The sequence below is a fragment of the Hemibagrus wyckioides genome, linkage group LG23 (genome assembly GCF_019097595.1).
Source record: "Hemibagrus wyckioides isolate EC202008001 linkage group LG23, SWU_Hwy_1.0, whole genome shotgun sequence".
In the NCBI taxonomy this organism is placed as follows: Eukaryota; Metazoa; Chordata; class Actinopteri; order Siluriformes; family Bagridae; genus Hemibagrus; species Hemibagrus wyckioides.
In genome coordinates this window covers 5780832-5790864 of record NC_080732.1, presented here as the reverse complement: position 1 = coordinate 5790864, position 10033 = coordinate 5780832, and the positions used below count along the sequence as shown (strand labels likewise).

The following is a 10033-nucleotide window of genomic DNA, read 5'->3' as shown; positions in this document are numbered from 1 at the left end:
ACATTCTGCTTTTTAAACAGGTTCATTAGAGAACCGAACCAGAACCGGCTCTGGACTGTTTATGGAAAAGGGGCACAAATGTAATAAGGGAAAAATTTTTGGAAGCATAATTCTGTGAAATTCATGCTGAAAGCAGAGCTGAAAATTTAAAATTTTAATTTTAAAATATGGCTTTTCTGTCCTAATGTTTATTATTATTATTATTATTGAATATATATATGTATATATATATATATATATATATATATATATATATATATATATATATATATATATATAAAGAAAAAAACAAGATTTAATGACCAGAACATACATCTGTACACCTGCACATTTGTGCAATTATCCAGTCATACAGCTGCAGTGTAATGCATAAAATCATGTGGATACAGATAAAGAGTATTATTAAAAAATGTTCACATTAAACATAAAATAAAAATGAAATCTCAGTGACCAACCATGAGTATTTCAGAAACTGCCGACTTCTTGGAATTTTCACACACACCAGTCTCTAGAATTTTCCCAGAATGGTGTGAAAAACAAAAAACAACCAGTGATCAGTGGCTCTGAGGGTAGAAACAACATGCTGATTAGAGAGATCCGAGTTAAATCAACACTGGTAAGTCAATTTATCACTGTTTACAACTGTGGAGAGCAGAAAAGCATCTCAAAACACAAAATCCATTCCTGTCAGCCAAAAACAGGACTCTGAGACTACAGGGGCACAAACTTGCTCAGACTGAACAGCGGAAGATCGGAAAAAACAGCCAGTGAGTACATATCTTCAGCTGTCCATATTTCAGTAAGCCTGTGTCCAGTTCAAGGTCTGAGCGAGTTTGAACCACAGTTGTACAGAGTAGTTATTTGAGTCATCGTATAGCCTAACTGTAAGTCCTTAGCTCTGTGTTGTTTTATGGAGCTCTGTGTTGTTTTATGTAGCACCATGATCTTGGAGAAACGTTGTTTCATTTCACTATGTACTGAATCTGTATATATGGTTGAAATGACAATAAAAGCTTCTTGCCTTGACTTGCCTTGAAGCCAGTCTTCCCATTCTCCATCAACCTCCCTTATTAAAATGGAATATTTTTTTAATCATTCTTTTTAAAGTCTATAGTTCATGTGAAAATCCCAGCAGTTTCTAGAATACTCAGCCCATCTCATACCAACAACCAAATCATGATCAAAATCACAGAGATCATTATTATACTCCTTGCACTGCACCTCGTTCCCTCTGATCTACTAGCACTGCTCGACTGATCCCACCATCTCTCAGGGTAAGAGGTAGGTATACATCTAGACTCTGCTCGGTTCTGGCACCGAGGTGGTGGAATGAATTTCCCCATGATGTCCGTAAAGCCGAGTCACTGACCGCCTTCAAAAGCCGGATGAAAACCTACTTCTGATGGAATCCTAAGTCTGTGACCTATTGAACCAGTGTTAATATATATTCATTGATAGAGACTTCAAAGTACTCTTGTATGACGCTCTGGATAAGAGCGTCTGCCAAATGCCAGAAATGTAATTGCAAATGTAGCTCACACTTCTCTGCATTCTACTGTTCGACGTGAACTGTAACTGAAGCTTTTGATCTGTAGCTACGTGATTTTTTCTTTTACACCGCTTGTATAACTGCACAAACATACTGCAGGTGTACCTAATAAAGTGGACAGCAAGTAAGTTCAGATTCAGACCCGTGGACCCGTGAATTATGTCTTGTCAGGACATAAAGGATCAGTTATTAAACCGAATTAAAAGTGTCCGTGTGTCTACCTGTGAATTAGCTGTTCAGTGTTATGCTAGCTGCTGTAACTAGAAATCCTTTACCTAGAAAGCTAGCTAGCAGATGTGAATGGAAAATGAGAACAGGTGAGATATATGGAGTTATATTAACACATTGTCATGGTGAATGTTAGTATTTCTGTCAAACATCATCATTATACACATTCAAAACCTGACTTATCTGCTAGCTGCCTGGTGTGCTAGCGCAATGTTCATTAACATCCCAAACTAGCCAGCTGGCTGACTAAGTAAGAAAATCTGCTCGTATCAAGATTCCTGAACCAACGTGACTTCATTTCTGGTCATTAAATCTGATATGAACTCAAATTGCAAATTACCAGTCAAAATGTTGTTGATATCACACACTATACTCTTAAATAAAAAAAAAAAGACAGCTCTGTCATGGTACACATTGCATTACTGTGTAATGATATGTTTCAGTACGTTGCTGTTTTGCAACTTTTCAGTCTTTGAAGCACGGTATTTAAATAAATAAGTTGGATTTGAATTTCTTGTGTCCTCTGTGACTATGTGCATCGTTCAGTCCTCGGTGTATTTACAGTGAAGCGCTTTCAGCAAACTAAGCACCGTAAACATACGTTTTTAATGCATGCTCTTTCTCTGCACTTTCTCGTCCGTCGTCGAGTCCGTATGAATCAGCAGGATCGTGATTTTTTTTTGAAGATAAATATCTTTTTCCGTATATTTCCTGCAGACAATACCACAAATATAATGACCTTTTCATTTTCATGCCATGCAAAAATATCTTTCGCTACACCTCCATGCCTCTTTTTTTTTTCCACCTTCCAGTGGTTCACATGCTAGTTTGTGAAATATCCCCATCTCCAGGCATGAGATGAATCTCTGGCGTAAACATGTGATTCTCTACTTTGTGTCCGCTTTGGTTGCTTTCGTTTTTCCCCTCTGCGTTGTCACCTACTCCGTCCTGAGTGCAGTTTTGTGCTGTAAATTTGGGTGAAAGAACCAAAGTGCCGGCAATGTCCTCTTCCGTGGACGCCCGCTCATGTTCCTCGAGGAGCGCTAAAGTCTCGTTGGGATGGAAATCGCCAAGCGGAAACTTTGGAGAAAGGATTCGTCCTTGTTCTGGGATTCTAGCTAGCATTACTGATTCAGCAAAAAGTGGCGAGCCCTCTTGCTTCGGTGAGTCGTTGTCTTCCAGAAAACTGATGCTGAGTTCCTGAGCAGAGGAAGTGCTTGGAGGTGTTAGAGGAGCGTCATCTGTATTTCCTAGAAAATTTACTGTCATGTCTGGGTCAACGCTCTGAATTAAAAATGCCGTGTTATTCACAATAGCTTTATTATATGTTACGTGATGACTAGGTGAGTAATCGAATTGGCTTTGCTGTTCAGGACTAATTTGGAAGGCTGTCTCAACTGGTGTACCACTTTTCACCAAACTTGTGTTCTCCACAAAGCACTCATCATCTTCTTTGGATGCTACCTGGTTAACTCGGTTTTTAGACGTGTAATCAAACTGTTCATCCTCTTCTTCTGGACTAACTTTGGACATGTCTGATGGTGAGTTCTTGTAGGAAAGTGGAGGCACTTCAGTCTGACTTTGCTCAAGCTGAGCTGCGGTGTTAGAAGAAGGGTTTGACCTGTTGGCTTCTCTGAGTTCAGCAGTGCAGCTCGCAAAGCTGTCAATGCTCGCCATGTGTGGTACATCCGAAGCAGGTCTATTCCGTTGTCGATGAGATTTGGCATTCTGTGCCCCCTGCTTTGGCCCGGCAGCACTCAGATTTTTGTCGAGGTCTGATAAGGATCGTGTCTTGCTCATCTGGTTGTAGATTTCTTCTAGTTTCTGCACATTAAGATGCTGTGGACTCGAGCTTTTAAAACACTCCCGTGATCCCATCTTTCTATCAAACGGTCTTAAACTGGCATCCGAGGAAGCACGCTTGGGAATTCCCCACCGGCTTGGAGACAGGTGATTATCGAAGGAAGGTTTGTCTTCACTCTTCTCCACCACAACGTCCATTAACTCCATGCTCCTGGCAAAGGCGTCTTTCAGGTTCATGGAGACAATGCTGCCGTTCCTCTTGGCTCTTTCTAAGGCCTCTCGTCTCTTGATGGCTTTCTCCTGGCGTTTTTGCTCCTTGTAGAACTCGGAGAAGTTATTGACAATGATAGGAATTGGTAAAGCGATCACCAGCACACCTGCGATGCAGCAAAGCCCGCCCACTATTTTACCAAGCAATGTCTGTGGATAAATATCGCCATATCCAACTGTTGTCATGGTGATAGTGGCCCACCAAAATGAAGCTGGTATACTCGTAAATTTTGTTGCGTCTTCGTCTTTCTCTGCAAAAAACACCAAGCTTGAGAATATCATAATTCCCATCGCTAAGAACAGTATGAGCAGACCGAGCTCATTATAGCTCCGTCTGAGCGTAAAGCCAAGCGACTGGAGTCCGGTTGAATGTCTGGCCAGCTTAAGGATCCTTAAGATTCTCATGATGCGAAAAATCTGGACCACCCGCCGCACGTTCTGGAACTGTAGCACGCTCTTGTTCGACTCAGTCAGAAATATAGTGACGTAGTAAGGTAAGATGGCTAACAAATCGATTACATTTAAAGGTCCTTTAAAGAATTTCCACTTGTTGGGTGAAGACAGGAAGCGCAGCAGGTACTCCATGGTGAACCAGGCGATGCAGACAGCCTCGATGTGTGCCAGCTGAGGGTTATCATTTGCCTGGCCATACTCATCTGTCACCTGGAGCTCAGGTAGTGTGTTCAGGGACAAGGCAATGGTGGAGAGGATGATAAAGAGGATGGAGATGATGGCCAAGATCTGCAGAGAGACAGAGAGAAAGAAAAGTGTCAGTTTGAAGTGTTAAAATATACTATCCTAGTGGCTACAGCATTATTTATTATTACACACAGTTCTGTGATTTTTTTTTTTTTTTGATCCATAAAAGCCTCAAGCACCGCAACAGCCTTATCGATCAGTGTATTAGATTTGCAAAAGCACTTCCTACATTACATCCTGCTTCAATCTTAACGATATAGGACTAGTTTATTTAAAAATGAACCTCTGATCAAATAATTAAAACTGCTAGAAAGTTTCAAGAAATCAAGAAGTCATTATATATTTAATTACAGGATTTAAAAAAATATATAAATCTCTTTGCAAAGCCATGGAAAAGAGTTGTTTAAGTGCAAGACCTGTAATGTCTGTTTTACCTGAATTCACTGTTTTTGTATACTTTGTATAATAACACCCACTTATGAATATGAATTAATTTTTCATCATTTTTAGAGTCGGGCAGTGGATGATTACATTGTTATTTTTATATTATTACAGTCTGTCTGACTCTCAGTGGGTGAAATGGCTGCAGGGAAAATATCTGATTTATCTCATTAGTTTTTCTTTGCGAATATTGATTTTCGCCAAGTATGATGGCCCTACACTGATGCTCGGTTTCCTGTGGTGAAATTGAATTCCGCTAAAGGAGGCGTGCAAAGAAATTTCAATTCAGGATAACTACAACTTATTTACAGTACAAAAAAAAAGCATGTACAGATCAGACTGTGATTTCTTAGGATAAGCTGAAATCTGTTAAAACTGTATGTTAACCTAATATCATCTCATCTAGCCAGAAGCATTTTGGAGCCACACCTGATTCCACCTGTTTTCACCTGTTTAGCTTCTGCTTGGTTGGAATGAAAACCTGCACCCACACTTGCGGATAAGATTGGACACCCCTGGTGTAGATGGAGTCAGAAATCTAATCATAGTTCTAAATCAATGCCCCTTATACTGACAATGGCATGACATGAGTTGTTGTTCTTCTTTTTCTTTCAGCTACTCCCTGTTTGGGGCCACCACAGCGGATCATTTGGTCTGCATGCCTTTCCTCCCATTTAATCTGGGCTTGGGACCAGCACTGAGAGTTAACTATTCAGTATCTGGGTTAGCCCGGGAATCAAACCCAGGCTGAGGCAATGAGAGCACAGGATCCTGCTGCCTGACCACCAGGAAACAATGTAATCATGAGTAAAAATCCAAAATACTGACCATATTGACAAATGCCAAAAAGTTTGTGGACACATTAAAAATGTTTTTGTTTTCGAACACTCCATTCCAGAGTAGTCCCTTTTTTGCTGTTATAATAAATTCCACTCTTTTCTTCTAGATTTTGGAGCAAGGCTGTGGGAATGTGTGTTCATTCAGCCACAAGAGCATTAGAGAGATCAGGTACTGATGTTGGGTATGAAGGCCTGGGGTGCAGTCAGTGTTCCAGTTCATCCTAATGGTGTTCAGTGGGGTTGGGGTCAGGGCTCTGTGCAGGACACGCAGGTTCCTTGACAAACCATGCCTTCATGGATTATGCTTTGTGCAGAGGAGCACTGTCATGCTGGAAAAGGTTTGGGACTCTTAGATCTAGTAAAGGGAAATTGTACTGATAAAAGCATACAAAGACATTCTCTATAATTGTGCCTACAGAGTAGGGAGGAACCAAACATGTCTGTGATGTCCAAAAACGTTTGCCCATATAATGTACAACCCAAACCCAAAGAGAGAGAGAGAGAGAGAGAGAGACACTGATTTGTGTTATGTGACTATGCTTCCATTGCAGGAATGATGTAATTGCAGGTGTGTTCCTGTTGCAGGATCTTTTTTTAGGAACACAGAAACCGTATGAACATTTCTGCCAAGGGAACCATGGATAAGTTTACTTACTGATTCAGTCTGTTCTTTTCTACATCCTAATACTGGAGGCAGAACTTGTTGTATAACCTTCACAATATGTCTGAACCCCTCTCCTGCAATTCAAAAAGTTCAGTGTTTTCTCCCTGAGGCAATGAGGCACAATCTGCAAAGTGGGACATTCCTCCGCTGTTTTGTTTTCACATGAGTGGTGAGTCACGCTGGGTTCTGTACGTTTCTGGTGGCACGTCGCTCATGGCAAAAAACAGATTCCAAGTTTAACTCACCAAGTGCTAAAAAAAAAACCCTTTCAGTCTCAGTCTGCTCTGTGTTCACCCAGCAGGCTTGATCATTACACGCGACCATTCATCTTCACTAAACTGCTTTAACCTGGAGCTGGAGAACACTAGATGTGAGGTAGGAATTCGTCACGATTGCAAAAAAATTCACAATTAATGCAATTTATCTTAGCCAGCTACCATGCTTTCAGGAGATGGGAGGAAACTGGCGAACTCAGAGGAAACCCATTGACACACAAGAAGCCAGAGCTGTGATGCAGCCACTCTATTCACAAAGCTACATATACTAAAAAAAAAAAATTAAAAATCCCAAATACTTGCAAGAATGCAGAAACAACTGAGTGCTTTTTTTTTTTTTTTAAACAACCACAATACTGTCCAGAGTAGATCCTTTTAAAGGAGATAATGTGTGTAATTTCTTTACAAAGATCTCCAACTGCCCCACATTTCATTATGTATAAGTGGGTGCTGCTCAGAGAAGTGGTGAGTGCTACTTAGAGTAAACCTGTTAGTATTAGCATTAGCCGATATGCACTGGGGGTCTGCGTTACTGCAGGAATGTGGTTTAGGAGAACCTCTAAGTGCAGGAATATTAGGGCGTATCGTGATTTTAGTGGGTGAAAAGCTATATGGGAGTGCATTAGGATTCAGACAGCCGCAACGGAGACATTAATCCGACCGCACAGAGAAAGAAGAAAAAGTTAAAGAATGAAAAGGAAATATAGGAATTTTACGCTTAGATAAGAAACACAGCTAGCTAAAAAAAATAATGAGAGATCAAGTAATAAAGATACACAGCTGAAAAAAAAAGATCTGTAAAAAATAATACAAAGCAACGTTGATGATTAAAGAAAGTTATACAGTGAAATAAAATGTTTACTTTCCTTTCATTTAATTAAGCAGTTCATAAAATAAGCAGTTATTAATAAGTTGTAGAAAGACGTAAGAAAGTAAAGTTTAATTAACAAACCAAACTGGAGGAAATTTAAGAAGTTAAAAAGAAATTACCAGGGCTATAATTAAGTTCCTAAAAGTAATAAAAGGAGTTAATCAAAAAGAAATTCAAGGCGAACTCTGCCCCACATGCCATCATCAATTAAACATGAAATTAAATTACAGTTGTAAACCATGTCCATGAAACACAGGGGACACAAAACACAGTTCAGTAAAAATGTGACACAAGACTTTTCCTTCCTGAATAAACAGAAGGGCTTCTCCTGCTAACAGCCTCTGTGTACTTTTATTGGAATAAAGTTATTTGAGCTTTGTGAGAAGTTAAAAGCTCGTCCTGCTGCTGCGTGCGGGACAAAGTGTGTGAAGCCTCTGCAATCACTCCTCCGAAGTAACACCAACATCTACTCCAGAAGAAGACGGAGAAGACGCATACCCTCTGTATTATCACATACACCAATCGGGCATAACATTATAAGCACTGACCGGTGAAGTGAATAACCCTGATTATCTCCTCATCATGGCACCTGTTAGTGGGTGGGATATATTAGGCAGCAAGTGAACATTTTGTCCTCAAAGTTGATGTGTTAGAAGCAGGAAAAATGGGCAAGCGTAAGGATTTGAGCGAGTTTGACGAAGGGCCAAATTGTGATGGCTAGATGACTGGATCAGAGCATCTCCAAAATTGCAGCTCTTGTGGGGTGTTCCCAGTCTGCAGTGGTCAGTATCTATCAAAAGTGGCCCAAGGAAGGAACAGTGGTGAACCGGTGACAGGGTCATGAACGGCCAGGGCTCATTGATGCACGTGTGGAGCGAAGGCTGGCCCATGTGATCCGATCCAACAGACGAGCTACTGTTGCTCAAATTGCTGACGAAGTTAATGCTGGTTCTGATAGAAAGGTGTCAGAATACACAGTGCATGACGGGTCAGGGCTGATTTAGCAGCAAAAGGGGGACCAACACAATATTAGGAAGGTGGTCATAATGTTATGGTTGGTGACAGCTCACATACGAATGCTCTGGTACTGCAATTCAGATTTCAGGACAATTTACACAACTAGAGAAAGAAGATCAGAGATGAAGACTTTATTATCACCACACATACATCACAGAGGAATTGGGAGGAGAGAGGGTTAAGGGCCTTGTTCAGTTGCCCAACAGTAGCAGCTTGGCAGTGCTGGGGCTAGAACCCTGACCTTTCGATCAAAGACCCAGAGCCTTAACCATGTGAGCTACCACTGCCCCTCAAGAAATGAAAGGGTTCAACACTTACATTTGGTTTCTACATAAATTCGCTCAGCTAGCTTAGTGTCAGTGTTATCTTCCAAACACATCATCTGTTTGCTCCACCATGAAGCCATGTTGTTCATGGAAACCATCTGTATACTGGCTTTTCTCTCTCAGTGCAGATCTACAATATTTATAAGATATCAGACTTGTGGTATGGGACTTGGGCACTCAGATGTGTTGGTCTTTCTGGGTTCGATGTTTTATGGATCAGTGGTTAGATATTTGCTTTGAAGGCCAAATCCAAGAGAAGAGAAAGGTCATGATGAAAAACACTATAGGATCTGAGACAGAAAGATTATTTTTTTAAAACAGTGTGAAGGTTATTCAGGCATGGAAGAAAAATTCTTTATCTGATATGATTCCATCCTGTAAGAGGGGTGTGTTGAGGAGGTCAGGTTAGAATTCCTGAGAAAATTTTATGCTAGATCATACATGTCAAACGTCATCATAAACCGTAGGTATGAAAGAAGTCAGACTGCATGGTGACCTGTAGCCAATGAGGAGAGAGAGAGAGAGAGAGAGAGAGAGAGAGAGACAGGCAGTTTTCTTAACAGTTAAGGGATTTAATTGTTCTCTAATTTGGTGAGAAGCTTGTGAAATATAGATGAAATAATATGACAAAAAAAATAAAGTTTTTATCTTTACCCACTGATAGCCGATAGTTTTTTCCTTACACAAAGTGGTGTTGAGGATGAAAGTGAGTGATTTAAGCCCTAACTCTTCTTATCTGTCTTTCTATCCTCTGCTGGATTTTAGTTAGCATGCTACCACTGTCTAGTTCAAATCAAACGTTTCTGACAGGAATATCGAATAAAGAGCAGACCCAGAGTCTTTACACATACTGAAACACCTGAAATGATCGTTTGCTATCTAGTTTAATTTTCCTTACACTATATTTGAGCTGTATTGTCACTTCACAATGCTAGTTTGTAGTCTCTTCGCTAGCTAACTAGCTAAAATTTGGTGACTAGTAGACCATGTGCTGCTGATCTAGTTGGCTGTATTGTTATTTTGCGATGCTAGTTTGTAGTCTGCAGTGGTC

The 10033-nt window shown here is 40.4% G+C and overlaps 1 protein-coding gene across 1 annotated transcript in view; it reads right to left on the bottom strand.

Moving 5' to 3' along the window:
* Positions 1–244: 244 nt before the first annotated feature.
* kcnb2b (potassium voltage-gated channel subfamily B member 2b) overlaps positions 245–10033 on the bottom strand; it is a 104611-nt gene continuing 94822 nt past the window's right edge. Inside the window, exon 3 of the mRNA XM_058376918.1 lies at positions 245–4591. Coding sequence (XP_058232901.1) covers positions 2594–4591 — 1998 coding nt within the window. The 3' untranslated portion in view covers positions 245–2593. The remainder of the gene's footprint in view (positions 4592–10033) is intronic.